The sequence below is a fragment of the Mustelus asterias genome, chromosome 8 (genome assembly GCF_964213995.1).
Source record: "Mustelus asterias chromosome 8, sMusAst1.hap1.1, whole genome shotgun sequence".
NCBI classification, from domain to species: domain Eukaryota; kingdom Metazoa; phylum Chordata; class Chondrichthyes; order Carcharhiniformes; family Triakidae; genus Mustelus; species Mustelus asterias.
The window spans coordinates 115209902-115227489 of record NC_135808.1 but is presented as its reverse complement, the minus strand read 5'-3'; the positions used below and the strand labels follow the sequence as shown (position 1 = coordinate 115227489).

Below are 17588 nucleotides of genomic sequence, written 5' to 3'. Positions count from 1 at the left end.
ATACAACAACTTAAACGCCTCGGCGCAGCCCGTAACATTGTAAAATGCCCCAAGTTACTTCACAATTGTGTTAGCTGACCATAAATGACATTGTTTAAAGTTTATTAGTGTCACAAGTAGGCTTACATTAACACTGCAATGAAGCTACTGTGAAAATCCCTTAGTCGCTACACTCCGGCGCCTGTTCGGATACACTGAGGGAGAATTTAGCATGGCCAATACACCTAACCAGCACATCTTTTGGATGGTGGGAGGAAACTGGAGTGCCCGGGGGAAACCCACGCAGACACGGGGAGAACATGTAAATTCCACACAGACAGTGATTCAAACCCAGGTCCCTGCCGCGTTGAGGCAGCAGTGCTAACCACTGTGCCACCGTGCCGCCCCCCAAGCCAAGGGATTTAAGGAGCGCTTTAAAAGGAGGAGAGAGAGAAAGGTTTAGGATGGGGATTGCAGTGCTTGGGGTTTAGACAGCTGAAGGCATGGCCTCCAATGTTGAGACAAAAGAAACTAAAAGTTGCTCAAGAGGTTAGAACTGGAGGAATGCAGAGTTTGAAGAGCATTTTAAGGTTGGCACAGGTTACTGAGATGGGCAAGGGTTTGGAGGGATTTTAACTTCAGGATAAGAGTATCAAATTTGAGATATTGCTGAACTGTGAGCCTCTGTAGGTCAACAAGCCCAGGGTGATGGCTGGACAGAACTTGGTGGGAGTCAGGATATGGGCAGTAGAGTATGAGCTTTAGGAACTAATGGGAGAGTGACTAAAAGCTTGCTCAACCAGATAGATGTTATGCAAGGTCTTAAAGTATAAGGGAGAAAGAGAGGTTTAAGGATAAAAATATAAAATGCTGGAAAACCTCAGCAGGTCTGTCAGCATCTGAGTTAACTGGGCATGGCTGTCAGTCATCAGACAAAGGGTGGCATGGTGGCACAGTGGTTAGTATAGCTACCTCACTGCGCCAGGGACGCAGGTTCAATTCCAGCCTTGGGTGACTGTGTGAAATTTGCACATTCTCCCTATGTCTGCGTGGCTTTCCACCGGGTGCTCCGGGTTCCTTCCACAGTCCAAAAATGTGCAGATTAGATTGATTGGCCATGATAAGTTGACTCATAGGATCTTACCACCCATTCACGCCACACTCCCACTGCATCGAGATCAGAGAACTTGGCGGCCAGCCAAATCGCCATTGAACGGAGGGATTTGGCACTGTAGGGGTCAGACACTGTCGGGATTCTATGATTTTATGAAAACGAATGGGGGTGGGGTGAAGACATAAAAGGGCATACACCTCAAATTAATGCTAATTAGACTCTTAGGCCGGAGTTTACTGGCACGCCCGCCCCAATTCCAGGGGTGGGGAGGCTCGGAGAACGACATTCTCCGCTGGCCTCAGGTGGGATCGTATGAACCTTAAACGGACATGCCAGAAAAATTCCACCCTTAGAGTCAGCTTACTTGACATTGAGTGGATGCAATTGATACTCCAGCCTACTTTCAGGATCTCACCTGAGGTGAAAATCTGGGACGAGCAATTCTATTTAAGGAAGTAGAGACTGGCAAACTGGTGGCAGCACGGCGGCACAATGGTTAGCACGGCTGTCTCACAGCGCCAGGGACCCAGGTTCGATTCCCGGCTTGGGTCACTGTCTGTGTGGAGTCCGCACATTCTCCCCACGTCTGTGTGGGTTTCCTCCGGGTGCTCCGGTTTCCTCCCACAGTCCAAAGATGTGCAGGTTAGATTGATTGGATATGCTAAATTGCCCCTTAGTGTCAGGGGATTAGCATGGTAAATACATGGGGTTACGGGGTTAAGGCTTGGGTTGGATTGTTGTCAGTGCAGGCTCGATGGGCCAAATGGCCTCCCTCTGCACTGTGGGGATGCTATGATTCTATGAAACCCCAAAATTACAAGCCTCTGTTCCTCATGCAGTCTTTTGTGGTTTCAAAGCTGATAGTCATTGACTGAGCTCAGTTATACAACAGATTTGTGTTTGACTGTGCTGCCTCGTCACACTTTGCATAGCTTTTCCATCGCAATATATATTTTTTACAGGTCTGCAGCTCCCTGAGACAGCAGCTATCCCTGAGGGAGAGCATATTAGGAGCACCAGCCCGCACTCTCTCTTTCCTTAGTGTCTGCCCTCTTTTTGCCCTCCCCAGCAATGCTGAGCATTTCCCAGTGCGTGTTTCATCATGGCTGCCTGTTAATTGGACAGCCAGTGTGAAATCACGTTGCGGGGCCAAACGCGGCCCAAAGCGCATTTTGTGCCCATTTCCAGGCCCAACGGGTGAAAAAATCCAGCCCCAGTCCAATGGTTGCACTCATTTTTGCTTAGGGGTTAAGTGAAGGATTCCCCTGTCAACTGATTGACGAGATTGAAGACATCTGCTGACATGTGAGGAACAAGAGAGAGAGAGAGAGAACTTTTCAAGTTAGCAAAAGTGACCCTTGTTTCCTCCTTTTCCTCAGCTACTTCGATTGTGGCTCAGGTCTCGAGGAATTTGGATCTGCCCTCTAGTGGTGACCAGCAGCTCTTGATGGCCATTGTGGGCTCCGTCTCTGTGACCTGTCTAACCATCCTTCTTGCACTTTTGGGCCTTTTCTGCGTCCGTAAAACCCTCTTCCAGCGACGCCGAACCTTCACTTACCAGTCAGGATCTGTAAGTACCACTCAGGATAAGCTAAATACAGAGTGTAACCTGATGATGTAAGGATGGATGTAATTGTTTTTAATATTTTGGGAAATATTGTGTTATTCTATAAAGAAGGCTATGTGTGTACATGTGCTCATGTGTGTACATGTGTGCATGTATGTGCGCACATGTATGTGTACATGTGGGGTTGTAAATGATTTCATTAAGCTGGAGAAAGGTTAATGGAGTCAGCTTGTCTGAAAAAGTTGAGGGATAAAATGAGTGAAGGTGTTAAATGCATGCATTTGTCATGAAGCCATGGTCAAGTCAATAAGTAGAGTTTAGAAATTTGCAATAGGAGATAGATGTGGACTTGTTTTATTTTCAGATGTTAAGTTTAAAAGGGGATTATGAGACTTTTACAGCTTATAAAGACTTCATTCGCAAACAAGAGAAGGTTATTAGATTTTATTTGACCCAAAAGTGGGGGCTATAGGGAAACGTGAAAGATGTCTCTACTTTGGAAAAGCTGAGTTCAAAGAGATGCTGAGGAATATGGAATCGAAGATGAAAGGGAAAGATATTTACGGAAAGATGTTGACTTGAGCTGTGATGGCTGTGTGGGAAAGGCCTCCTGGGAAGAGCACTGTGATGGAAGAAGGTGTGAAGTTTGCCAGAAGAGTCCTTATAGCAGGTTTCTGAGTATTCTTGGATTTCCACAACAGAGTGGAAGAAAGTGAAGAGTCTTCTAGTAGAGCTTTATTAAAGTGATAGCAGGTTTGCCTTGGGTAACACTACTGGATTTTTTGAATTTAAAATCTATAGAAGTCATGTTGCCAGGAAGGTGCCTTCTTGTGTATTCTGACCAAGTGATATTTTTGGAGGATTTTTTTGTCAGACTGTTTTTACTGTGCTATCTTGTATGCTTAAGTCTCATGTTTCCCTGTTAGTAAATCTTTTAATTTTTAAGATCCGAATAGAGATGTTGGCATTCTATGCTGCTGAGATCAGTAGGTTTCGTCTTGATTGCAGGATACAAAAAAAGGGTTATGGTCTGTAAGTCACGCTTCCCTCAGTGATTCAGCTTGCTCAACAATTAACATCTGCTGTCCCATAACAGATGATTTTATTCAAATTGAAGTTTCAGATTTAATATTCCATGGAAACCTCCCGATGCAGCTGTTTATAATATCCCATTTGCACTTGTTTCAAATCCAGGACTGCCATTCAATATGATTTTATCATGAGAAATTTATCTTTGGCCATATTTGATTGGTCTTTCTTATTACCAGTTCAAAATCCCGTTCCATTTTTCTTTCTCTGTCTTTCTGTATTTCTTCCTGTTCTTTTTCACTGTTTCTTGCTTTGTACATTCTTCTCTGGCACGCGAAGCAGGAGAAACAAAAACATAGGGCATTCAAAATGCCGTGTGGGCAGCTCGGTGACACAGTGGTTAGCACTGCTGCCTCACAGCGCCAAGGACCCAGGTTCGATTCCTGGCTCGGGTCACTGTCTGTGTGGAGTCTGCACGTTCTCCCCAGTGATTGCATGGGTTTCCTCTGGGTGCTCCGGTTTCCTCCCACGGTCTGAAAGCCGTGCTGGTTAGGTGCCTTGGCCATGCTAAATTCTCCCTCAGTGTACCCGAACAGGCGCCGGAGTGTGGTGACTAGGGGATTCTCACAGTAACTTCATTGCAGTGTTAATGTAAGCCTACTCGTGACACTAATAAATAAACTTAAACTTAAATGAGGCTGAAGGTAATTAAAAAAGGATGAGATTCCATGGTGCAAATACGAAGCAGATACAATAGTGACTTTTAAGGGGCATCTTGACAAATACATGAATAGGATGGGAATAGAGGGATATGGTCCCCGGGAGGGTAGAGGGTTTTAGTTCAGATGGGCAGCATGGTCAGTGCAGGCTTGGAGGGCTGAAGGCCCTGTTCCTGTGCTGTAATTTTCTTTGTTCTTTGTTCTTAATCATTTTTTTATCCTTGACACTTTTTATGTTTTCTGCTTTCTGTCCCTTAAGTCTGTCTTTTCTTTCTCTTTCCTCTTTCTCTTTCTTTTGTTTTTCGACATCTATGTTGATCATCAGGCTTCCAAAAGCGAGCAACACTGAGGGTACAAACCGAACAGGCCGTGAAAAGAATTTCTGACTGTTCGTCCAAAATGATTTGGCCACTGATCTTAACGGATGTCTCATCTATCAATCTAAGAAGCTTTAGACTTTTTAATCCACAATCCTTCATCTTCTTTTTAAATGAATAGTGTGACTTTTACCTTCTGGAGTCAGGCACGGAGAGTGTGTCCAGGTCCGCTATTGTCGCTCGGTCCTTAGCACAGCGTTAGTTCATGCTAGGACTAATCAATAAAATCAGGTAGGTTGCCATATGCTGCACGGACCGTCATTGTTTAACCTATGTCAATCTGCAAAGAGCTCAACATTAACCTCAAAGCACTGCCTCCATTCCCACCAAGGGGAAAGTCAGTGCAGGTCTGTATCATTTCAGGAAGGTTTCCTTGTTGACATCCTTTCAGATGTGTGCTTTCGATTTCTTAATTGTTGTAACTCATTATCCTGGGGTTAAAAGGACCTGCGTGAATCATTTAAATCTCCGCTGCTGTACGCTGTGCACTCCCAAAGAGCAAACCTTTAGTTTTGTTTGTTTGTTTGTTCTGAGGGTGAAGAGACAGTCCTTCAGTTTAACTCTGGAACCCTGACGCTCACACGCAGGCCAAAACCACAGCCCGAGCCCCTCACTTACCCCATCCTAGAATGGGAAGACATCAAATTCGAGGATGTGATCGGAGAAGGAAATTTCGGGCAGGTCATCAAAGCCTTGATTAAAAAGGACGGACTAAAGATGAACGCGGCAATTAAAATGCTAAAAGGTATCTCTTTACTTCAATCTAAAAGCTTGACACCTGAGGTTCCTGCCCCATTCAGCTGCTCCTCTCCATGCAATCAGCGCAAACGATTGCAGAATTTAAAGCACAAATTGTATTCAGTGTGATTTGAGTTTCTGCAATCTCTTCCACGGGTTTTAAAAACACAGCATTAGAATTCAGCCCAAAAAACTGGCCACACTGCCAGGGTGACTTAATTAACACTGGAAGTTGCTGCTGATTGTCCTTGTTTCCAGTTCTTCAAGGAGGATGTAAAAATGAAGCTGGAATGTTTGGCTGCAAGATTATTAATAGCTGCATTTTGAAAAGATTTGTATGAATTTTCTTTTGAAGGTTTACTCAGGAACAGAATGCTGTGCCCCAACCTAACTAGAAAATAGTTTTCTATGTTGTTTATGGGAAGACGATGGTATTATCGCCAGACTATTAACCCAGAAACTCAGCTAATGTTCTGAGGGATGTTTAAATTAAAAATTTATGCTTAAATTTGCAACGCCACTTCTACTTGACCAATTATTGAACAGTAAGGTTTGATTGTTGTGCCACTCCATTCCTCGGTCAAGGATTCATTGCCAGCAAATGTCACCTCATGCCCCTCTACTAAAGCCCATGGGCCTCATACCCTCATACTCTTCACATCCCCATGGCTGTTTATAACCCCTGTGCCAACTTAGTGCCAACTCGTATTAATCCATGCACCCCATTCACCACCCTTTGCCCTTGCCCCTCAATGTCGACTACCTAGTGTCCACCATGGGCATCACAGACATCAAATAAATTTATGTGTCTATTGATTATGTCACTATTTCAAACATAGAAACACTCTCATTGATAAAAGAAAACTCATACATAGAACTTCCTTCAATTAATCTACTTTGAAAACAAGTATTTCTGTTCTACAACCATTTGGAGTTGTCAATCAAACTGCTGACTGAACAGGCATCTCACTGGGTAACGTTAATTTGTAACATAAATCATTACAGCATAAATCCTATAATGAAAGCCATCAGCCCTAAGTCAACTGACAGAATGAAACGAAAACAGCTCATTTTTTTAATTTAAAGCCCAGCAGAGTTAAATCCTTTGACAGCTTTGACAGTTCCAATGGGTTTGACAGTTGTAGTGAGTCTTGACAGTCTTTTGAAAGTTCTTTGATAGCTTGGTAGTTCTTTGTTCAGCATTGACAGCATTGACAATTCAATGACTTAGGTGCACTTTTTATGTACAATCATATTTACTTTTAACCATCACAAAAGGTGCCTTACTGTTCTAAAGGTGTCTTGGGACCATATTCGAAGGGGTATCTCATCTCTCCAAATTGGTATCATAGAATCCCTACAGTGCAGAAGAAGGCCATTTGGCCCATCGAGTCTACACCGACAACATTCCCACCAGGTCCTATACCTGTAACCCCACGTATTTACCCTGCTAATCCCCTGGACACTAAGGGGCAATTTAGCATGGTCAATCAACCTAGCACATCTTATCCAGATGAATACACCAAGTTCAGAATTCCTCCTGCCAGGTCAAATCCGCAAACACCAGGTTACAAACCTCCGGCCTACCAAAATCCCACTTTTTGTTTAGTCAGTCATGGGGTGTGTGTATGTGTTACTGGCTAGGCCGGCATTTATCGGCCATCTTAATTGCCCTTGTGAAACCACTGGAAGAAACCACTGCAGTCCATGAAGGCAACTCGTGATTTAACTGGCCAGCTATCTCCATAAAATACGCAGGTGTGAAATCTGGCTTGACTCCAGTCCTCTGTCTCTGTGAAAACAGCAAATGCAGTTTTCAGGGGCGGGTCTCAGGATTTTTGCCATTTCCACTATTTTTACCATAACAGAGAGCCTCTGCATCATGGAGAAAACCTGGGTTTGTGTTTTATTCCCTTGGCTGGTGGATGTTTAAGTACAAACGCACACACGGAGCATTTCATCTGTACTCTCTCTGTAAGCTAACATAGGGATTTCTTTTTACTAAAATATGGTTAAAGGGGTGTCACTGTAGCACAATATGATGTTATTTCTATTGGACAGCACTATGCTGGAAGGATGTAACAACTTGTATCTTACACAGAGTTTGCCTCTGAGAATGATCACCGAGACTTTGCGGGAGAGCTGGAGGTTTTGTGTAAACTCGGGCATCATCCCAACATCATCAATCTGCTGGGAGCCTGCGAGAACAGAGGTAGGAATTGAAACCCTCCCAACTTCCACGCAAAGATCAAAGAACAAACCGAATACGTAGCTCAGCAATCTGAAGAAGTTACATCAAACGCAAATACAGGTCAAATGGGACTTAGTGCACTGGTCTGCACATAGCTCACTCTTCACAATCATAATTTACCGCACAACACCCAACGTTAAATCCCAGAACACTCTTGTAGCTATCCTACATCTGTATATTTATTTTCTTGCAGGGTATGTGTAGAAGGCGGGGCGAGGGAGTTAGGTCAGATAGTGCGCCACAGCCAAGAGCTAGGTCAAGAAGCATTCTGGAGTCAATGATCAGGTTAGGTAGCATGCAGGTGTTAGGAGATAGGTCAGAGAGTACATGGAATAATAGTCAGGTCAGAGAGTGTACATGGATTAATGGTCAGGTCAGAGAGTGTATATGGACTAACAGTTAGGTCAGATAGCATACAAGAATTAAGGATCTCAAGTAAATTAAAATCATAGAATCATAGAATCCCTACAGTGCAGAAGGAGGCCATTCGACCCATCGAGCCTGCACTGACCACAATCCCACCCAGGCCCTATTCCCATAACCCCACATAATTACCCTTCTAATCCCCATTTTACTATGGCTAATCAACCTAACCCGCACATCTTTGGACTGTGGGAGGAAATCGGAGCACCCGGAGGAAACCCAGGCAGACACGGGGAGAACATGCAAACTCCACACAGGCAGTAACCCAAGCCGGGAATCGAACCCAGGTCCCTGGGGCTGTGAGACAGCAATATTAACCACTGTGCCATCGTGGTGCCCCTAGTGTAGTTAGTGTACAGGAATTAAAGGTTAAATGAGTACAGGAGTCAAAGATAGATTAAGAAGAGGACATGGGATAAGGGATAGGTCCGAGTGTATGCAAGATTCAAGGGTTAGATCAGGAAGTGTGCAGGCATCTGTGACATTAATTTTGTGTGGCTGCAAGATTCTGATGTGATGGCTTAGATGTGTCTCCTGCATTACTGACCAGGTTACCTGTACATCGCTATTGAATATGCCCCATTTGGAAACCTTTTGGATTTTCTAAGGAAGAGCAGAGTTCTGGAAACTGACCCAGTGTTTGCAAAGGAGCACGGAACTGCATCGACACTGACCTCTCAACAGCTGCTACAGTTTGCATCTGATGTGACGAAGGGAATGCAGTATCTGAGCGAGAAACAGGTGAGCAATGCTATTGAAGATATCGCATTTTTGATTTATTTACTTAGCAGTCTTAATCATTGTATATGTGTGTGCGTACTTGTGTGTGTGTGCACGTGTCACATATCAGAGTCATCAATGTACGTTTGCTGTGCACTGGATTGTGTACATACCAGTATGAATCACCTGTGAATGTGTGCAGAGTTTGTGCTATGGATTGACTGTGCCAACGCACTGTTAACTGTGTGAATATGAGGAGGTTTGTTGAAGGTTTTAATCTGGGTGTAAAAGTGTACATAAAGTACTGTATATGTGTGAATACTGAGTATATATAAAATAGTGCAGTAGTTTGCTGAATTCAAACTATGTGCCCTGTCACAGACCCTCTTTTATACTTTCCTGCCCTCCTCGCCACTTTTCCTGCCTCTGTACTTGCTTACAACCATGTCATACCTTTATCTTAATCAAGTTCAGACAACAGGATTAGATAGGGTAGATGCAGGGAGGATGTTCCCGAGGGTGGGGGAGTCCAGAACCAGGGGTCACAGTTTGAGAATTCAGGGTAGACCATTTAGGATGGCGATGAGGAGACATTTCTTCACTCAAAGAGTGGTGAGCCTGTGGAATTCATTACCACAGGAAGTACTTGATGCCAAAGCATTGAATGTATTCAAGAGGTGGCGAGATATAGCGCTTGGGGCGAATGGGATCGAAGGTTATTTGGGCGACACGGTGGCACAGTGGTTAGCACAGCTGCCTCACAACGCCAGGGACCCAAGTTCAATTCCAGCCTCAGCTCACTGTCTGTGTGGAGTTTGCACATTCTCCCCGTTTCTGCGTGGGTTTCCTCCAGGTGCTCTGGTTTCCTCCCACAGTCCAAGATGTGCAGGTTAGGTGGATTAGCCATGCTAAATTGATCCTTGTATCAGGGGGCTAAACAGGGTAAATGTGTGGGGTTACGGGGATAGGGCCTGGGTGGGATTGTGGTCGGTGCAGACTCGATGGGCCGAGTGGCCTCCTTCTGCACTGTAGGATTCTATGAGTTGGACGATCAGCCATGATTGTGATGAATGGCGGAGCAGGCTCAAAGGGCCAAATGGCCTCCTCCTGCTCCTATCTTCTATATTTCTATGTAACAGGTCAATCGTTACCTGAAGCATTTAACCGTTTCTCTCTCTGTGGACACTGCCTGGCCTGTCGAATATTTCCAGCATTATCTTTCACATTTCAGATTTCCAGTATCTGCAATATTTTACTTTTACAATAGAAGATATACTGGTTACTTGTCAACACTTGAAGCAGAGTTAATTTGACGTTCCCACTGATTAACATTGCCAACACATAGAAACCTACACAGAGAACTGCACAAATAGGAGCAGTCATGATGTGGAGATATCCACTCCATCTGACGCAGGAGCAGCGCTCCGAAAGCTAATGGCATTTGCTACCAAATAAACCTGTTGGACTTTAACCCGGTGTTGTTAAAACGCTTACTGCAAATAGGGGCAACCAGTTCACACAGGTTACCGTTTTCAAACCTCAATTCCCGCCACACTGTAAGATTATTCGACCATCGCTGAGCCTGAGTCCCACTCTGATTTGAGCTTTGATCCTTGCTTGTTGCTGAAATTCTCTCCTTTTTCCAAATCTGATGCAAGATTTGTCTCAGTTCATTCACAGGGATCTCGCAGCCAGGAATGTATTAGTGGGAGAAAATCTTGTGGCTAAAATCGCAGACTTTGGGCTGTCCCGTGGGGAAGAAGTGTATGTAAAAAAGACCATGGTAAGATTGAATACAACAGCATTTTATCCTGTACATTGTCATGGTATTTTCCACCCTTCTTTAAGGCTTCCTGTGAATGATGTTGACCATATTGTTCTGCACTGATAATGACTCCAGCATGTTATCTATGTACACATGGCATTGCACTCTTGAGGAGGGCTGCTTTGTTTATGAGAGCCATCCTTCAGATGAGATATGAAGTTACACAGTGAGTGATTAAGTTCTGGAATGTACTGCCTGAGTGTGCTTGAGGCAGCTTCATTAGGGGCCTTCAAAGGGAATTGGATTATTATCGGAGGAGGGATGTGCAGGGTTACAGGATGAAGTGGACCGAATGGCATTCGGCAAATTACTCATATGGAGAGTCAGTGCTGACACGACGGGCCAAATGGCTTCCTTCTGTGCTGTAATGATTCTGTGATCAAGGCCAAGTCAACTTGTTCCTGTGGTGCAACTGGACATTAATGATTCTATGGTGCTGTTCACAGCAACTTTTAGGTCAACATTTTTTTCTTCAACAAACGCAAGTAGTTCATCTGATCTGTTTATGGGATCTTGCTGTGTGCAAATTGGCTGCATAGCTCTAGTTCCTCAATTTCATACAAATGTTACACTTTCTCCTTATCACAAGGAATCTATTGTATTTTTGTACGTTGACCTGTAATCATTCTTCTGTAATGGACCTTATTCAGGACGGTATTTTATTCCCCTGTGAATTGTTTAGGGTCGTCTCCCTGTGCGCTGGATGGCAATCGAGTCCTTGAACTACAGCGTCTATACAACAAAAAGTGATGTGTGAGTAACCAATAATTAGAAAAGGGATTTTGGAGTAGTTCTTGTTTATGTCAATTTGATATATTATTCAGCCAGTGGTCTAGCTTTGAAGCCTTCTGAGGCAAAACAGGAATTAACAATCTTCTAATGGAGCCATCTAGAGCTCAGATAGCTCAGCTGACTAGAGTGTGGTGCAGAACAGTGCCAACAGCATAGCTTCAATCTCTGTAGCAGCTAAACTTTATTTATTAGTGTCACAAGTAGGCTTATATTAACACTGCAATTAAGTTACTGTGAAAATCCCCCAGTTGCCACACTCCGGCGCCTGTTCAGGTACATTGAGGGAGAATTTTGCATTGTCGCTGCACCTAACCGGCACATTTTTTGGACTGTGGAAGGAAATCGGAGCACCCAAAGGAAACCCACGCAGACACGAGGAAAAGGTGCAGTCTCCACACAGACAGTGACTCAAGCTGGGAATAGAACCTGAGTCCCTTGAGCTGTGAGGCAGCACTGCTAACCACTGTGCCACCGTGCCGCGCCAGCTGAGGTAGTTCTTGCTGTGTTGTCCCAAGGTGATATTGGGGCATGAGCCACGATTAGCAACCCTTCCCCAATGAAGAGGGAGAATAGAACCATGCTGTGTCTAAACAACAGGATTAGACTTCCAACTTTATGTATGCAGGAAGGGAGACATTAAGCAGGTGTCCATTATACACCCTGCGCAATCTCACTCTCTATTGAGCTAAGGAGAAAGTAAAGTCACGGGGGTGTGTATAACAGACTAATCAGACAGTGCTTGTTTTACACTGAAATTGAAAGCAGCTCTCATGATTTCTAAGAATAAACTTTCGTTAGTGAATCATTAATTATTGAAAGGATCCGTCTCCCAATTATTACTGAAGACAAAATTCCCCTCCTGCTTCTTACTTAGATCAAACTAACTGAAGTAAGCCATGGCTTTTGATGTTGTACCAATACTTTATTGCTTTTGTGCATTAATAAATAATCATAAATTTACAGATAATTCTCTGATTATACCACAAGCAGTTCCATTTTTAAATGGAAAAGAAATGTTATTGAAACCAGCCCCCCTGTCACTCCATACAGATGTTTATGGCAGTGGTGACTGACTTGAGGCTGTCCTCCAGAGTCTTGGCACTGCTTGCAGCCAGTGCGTTAGAGGCAGGGTAGGACTTCAAGCAAGACTCACAACAAGCAGTCTATTTTTACAACAAACAACATCTATTTACTCAGCAGTGTCTACTTAAACAATGCACAGTTGGGGACCAGTAAAAATGTTAGAATTTCCAGGTTTCCCAGAGCTATAGGGAACACCACCACCAGCAAGTTCACCTCCAAGCACCCACCAACCTAACTTCGAGATATATCGCTGTTCCTTCAGTGCCGCTGGGTCAAAATCCTGGAACTCCCTCCCTACTGGAAATTGTAGTTATACCTCCACCAGATGGACCATAGAAGTTCTAAAACCCACCACCAACCTCTCAAGGACAATTATGGATGGATGACAAAGGTTGGCCTTGCCGGTGTCACCTACATCTTCCAGCCGCCTACCTGCCTTCCACTTGTCTGCAATTTTATGGGGATTGGGGGCGATGCAGGCAGCCCACCCGCTCGTGTGTCTATTGCAGCCATTAAGTGTCCAATTAATAGCCACTTAAGGGTCTCATCCTGCTGCCCATAGCAGGGGTAGGCCTTTACCATGCGGGAAGCTTGGTTCTATATAAATTTAGCATGGCCTCTCTAATTCCATTTTGTACTCCTCTAGAAATTAATCTGAATGCTTTGCATTTGTTATGGTCTTATAACCTCTTTTGCCAAACACCAGGGCTGGAATTCTCCCAAAAACATTCTAAGTGTTGAACTTGCGTGAAAACTGGAGTAATTCACGCTGTTCTTTTCAGTGGGAGCTCACACTGGAATCTCCCACACTCTGCGCAATGCAGAGGCCACCAGCGTGAATATCATTAGATTTCAGGCGGCGGGGCCTATTCCCACCCGGGAGGCTGAAACCAGCAGACCTCTGCACATGCGCAGTGGCCCCGAACTGTCAGCCTCCCATTTGCTGACCAGCTCGATTACTGGCCAGCCCGGGACCCCCACAGTGCTGCCCCCCCCCCCCCCCAACCAATCCCCCCATGGCCCAATTGCGGCCCTCCCCAATCATTCCAGGGCCAGCCCCAACCGACCCCCCTCCCCGTCCCAGACCACCCCAGCACACACCCCCCCTGGAATGCCAATCCTCCCACCCACTCCACCTGATGCAAACACCCCCGCGGACAGATGACCCCCCCCCCTCCCCCCGCCATCCCCATCGATCCCAATGGCAGAGTGGCAGCAGGATCCCACCCCCACCGATCGCCCCTCGGCCCCGCTCCCATATGCCCACCGCCTTGGCATTGCCCCCTGCCAAGGAATCCCGCGAATTGGCCGACGCATGGGACCAGTAAAAATGCAGCGGGATGGGAGAATCATGGCCCAGACATAATATACCACAGAACAATACTTTGCATCCCTTATCATTGAGTATTGAGGTAACCTTTACCTCTTACTTCTCCCTCTCCCTATATACATTACCCTTTAGTTAGTTGGTATTTAGGTGGACTACTACCATTGTATCCCTTCCTGCCTCTTTCGGTTAGCCACAAACCAATTCTCAATGCGCCATTCCTCATATCCGACAGGTTTAATCTTCACAGCATAACTAGCTATTTATTTTCGTGACAACAGAAATGCCCAGAAGCCTTCACTGTCACCTGTTCCTTAGTCAAGGCATCTAGTTTGCTTGTTGTCAATTCTTCAAGGACCTGTTTTATTGATGTTCAACATCTTACTAAGTTATTGTTATTCAGTTGAATGATCAATTTCTTTCACCCAGAGGCAGCATTTATCTTTAGCTATGGACTCAGTGCAGTATATACTGAAGATAGGACTGACGCATTGCAATGATTGAATGCTGATAATGCAGAGTAGGTTTGCAGTCCTGGGGAGCAGTTTCTATATTTTGTTATCAATGAATCTGCAGGAAATATGACTCTGTTCGCCGATGCTCTCAGTTGGAACCGTGCGAGTAAAGATAACTTTTCTCAGGAAGCAGCTGGTGTTCATTCAAGCACACAGTTTGCGCGTTCAGTGGTGTGCAGCACGAGATACTCAAAATAAAACAAAGCCTTTCCCGGATTTCTGTTGCCTCAGTTCGTTTCAGTGTAGGGAACCATGGGAGGAAAGTTGCGCCCCAGGTGAAATTGAGATGACAAAAGTTCTGGAAGCCTCCAAAAGCATCTCAGTTCTTTAGCATCTCAAGCCAAGGCTGGAGCGCAGGGGACGAACAAGTGAAAAGCATAGAATGAAGGGAAAGTGCTACCATGAGTCATCAGGCAAGTAAAGGAGCCTGCAATGCGCTGTGTGATTGCTGCTGAAGTGGAGGTTATAGTATAAGGGACCGAGTACAGTACCACCCACAGTGATGTAAGTGAACACGTGACCAGGAGTCCAAGAATCGGTCTAACGTTAGACAAAGCTGTGTGTACAGCTCCTAGCTTGAACACTTCAGTATATACATTATATATGGGCATGAAGATGTTTCCATTATTAGGAGAGACTAGGATCTGAGGGCACAGCCTCAGAGTAAAGGGTCGACCCTTTAGAATTGAGATGGGGAGGAATTTCTTCAGCCAAGGGGTGGTGTATCTGGAATTCATTGCCACAGTAGGCTGTGGAGGCCAGGTCATTGAGACAGAGATAGATAAGTTCTTGAGGAGTAAGGGGATCAAAGATTATGGGGGAAAAGCAGGAGAATGGGGTTGAGAAAATTACCAGCCGTGATTGAATTCCCACTAATGACTTAGTGGGAAACTAGAGGATTGAGAAATCTTTAAAGGTCAACAGAAAGCCACAAGAAAAGCTATAAAGCAAAGTAAGATAGATTATGAGAGTAAACTAGCTCAAAATATAAAAACAGCAAACGTTTCTACAAATATATAAAAAGTAAAAGTGTAGGTAAGGTAAATATTGGTCCTTTAGAGGATGAGATGGGGGATTTAATAACGGGAAATGAGGAAATGGCCGCAGCATTGAACAGGCATTTTGTGTCAGTCTTCACAGTGAAAGACACAAATAACATGCCAAAAATTGATGACAAGAAGGCAATGGCCTAATTCTGCAATATCTTATGGTCTTATGCATGTACATGGTTCTTATAGTCAATAAATGCACACAGTTAACCTACTTAAGATTATAAAGACTTCATTAAGGCCCACCAAATGGTATGAATCACCTTACAACAAAGGTGCTACTGCATGAATCATAGAAACCCTACAGTGCAAGAAAGAGGCCATTTGGCCCATTGAGTCTGCACCGACCATGATCCCACCCAGGCCCTACCCCCATATCCCTACATATTTACCCACTAATCCCTCTAACCTACGCATCTTAGGACACTAAGGGGCAATTTTAGCATGGCCAATCAACCTAACCCGCACATCTTTGGACTGTGAGAGGAAACCGGAGCACCCGGAGGAAACCCACGCAAAAACGAGGAGAATGTGCAAACTCCACACAGACAGTGACCCAAGCCGGGAATCGAACCCAGGTCCCTGGAGCTGTGAAGCAGCAGTGCTAACCACTGTGCTGCCGTGCCGCCCTACACGGGCAACAATTCCTTTCTACAGCTACATGGTGCCATCTTCATAAGTCAGTACATACAGTGATTCAAACTATTCTAAGGGTGTAACACTTATAAAAGGACTCATTCTATAAACTATACAGCACGTTATATAGAAGACAACCATAAGGACAAAATACTCATTTTTTGTCCCGTAATGGGTTTCAGTTACAGCTTAGAAACAGTGCATTTAGGACATCCCACCATGAGTGCCCACTGTCGAGGCAGTCGTCCCCATTGTCAATGTCCAATTATTACTCAGAACTACCAGGATTACTGCCCGCTCATGGTGCCCACTTGCTGCTCGGAGCTGTCAGCATGGTACTCTCCAATTCACCCAATTCTTGCACGTGCTGGTCAAATTATGTTGTCTGACAGTTGGGTTATAAATGATTCACACATGATTTTTATCTTTTTTCAGATGGTCATTTGGAGTGTTGTTATGGGAGATTGTCAGCCTTGGTGAGTGAGATCAGCCCTGTATTTTTGTAGTGTGCTGGAGAATCGGTTTATTTTGCGTGAGTGTGAGGGCCCGATTTTACCCATTTCATTCCAAGTGCTGAATCTGGGCGCAATTCAGATCCGACTTGGAAACTTGTTCTCCGGCGCCCCCGTACATACTTAGCTTGAAAAAATAATCGCGAGTCTGAATCGCACTGTGGGCGGGGCTTATCGCGCCTGAAACGATTGGAGCTCTGAACTGCGCATGCGCAGTGAGAAAAAAATTTGAAAATTGCGCCCCTATCACATCGCTCCCGGGCCGCTTTATGCGGCCCGGGAGCAAAAAGCGGGAGCGATGGCCCCCACTGACATCGCCCCACCCTCACAACATAACTGTCCCCCTTATCCAACCCCCCCCCACTACCCAGACCGATCGCAATCCCCTGCCCCCCTTCCCCCCACCAATCACTCGCAGAGTGGTAGTGGATCCCCCTGCCCTCCCCCGTCTCCCCTCCCTCTGCCCCCCCTCACCCCCCCCCAACCAGACAACAATCTGGCCACCCTCTGCCTGCCCCCCTCTCACTCCCCACCACCAGACAACAATCTGGCATCCCACTGCCCCCCCCTCACCCCGCCCCAGCCAGACAACGATCTGGCCTCCCTCCCCCACCTTCCGCCCTCCACCAGAGAGCAATCTGGCCTCCCTGCCGCCCCCCCCCCCCCCCCCCCCCCCCCCCCGCCCCCACCAGCAATACACCTGACCCGCTTCATCCTCTCCCCCCCCCCCCCACCACCAGAAAATGATCGGGCCTCCCTTCTCCCGCCCCCTCCCCCTCACCAGAGAATGATCTGACCCGCCTCCCCCTCCCCCCTTCACCATCAATCTGAGTCAGAGAGCCGTTGGAAGCTCTGAACTTAACTCTTCAGAAGCTGGAGCGCCCAAAACAGACCTTTGCCGAGCAGGTCTGTTTCGCGCCGAATCTGGACGC

At 45.6% G+C, this 17588-nt stretch overlaps 1 protein-coding gene across 1 annotated transcript in view; it reads left to right on the top strand.

The window, feature by feature from the left end:
* tie1 (tyrosine kinase with immunoglobulin-like and EGF-like domains 1) overlaps positions 1-17588 on the top strand; it is a 101364-nt gene that overhangs the window by 72483 nt on the left and 11293 nt on the right. The window contains exons 15-21 of the mRNA XM_078218797.1: positions 2473-2663; positions 5320-5530; positions 7625-7735; positions 8748-8938; positions 10587-10700; positions 11425-11495; positions 16580-16620. Of these exons, the coding sequence (XP_078074923.1) occupies positions 2473-2663; positions 5320-5530; positions 7625-7735; positions 8748-8938; positions 10587-10700; positions 11425-11495; positions 16580-16620 (930 nt within the window). The remainder of the gene's footprint in view (positions 1-2472; positions 2664-5319; positions 5531-7624; positions 7736-8747; positions 8939-10586; positions 10701-11424; positions 11496-16579; positions 16621-17588) is intronic.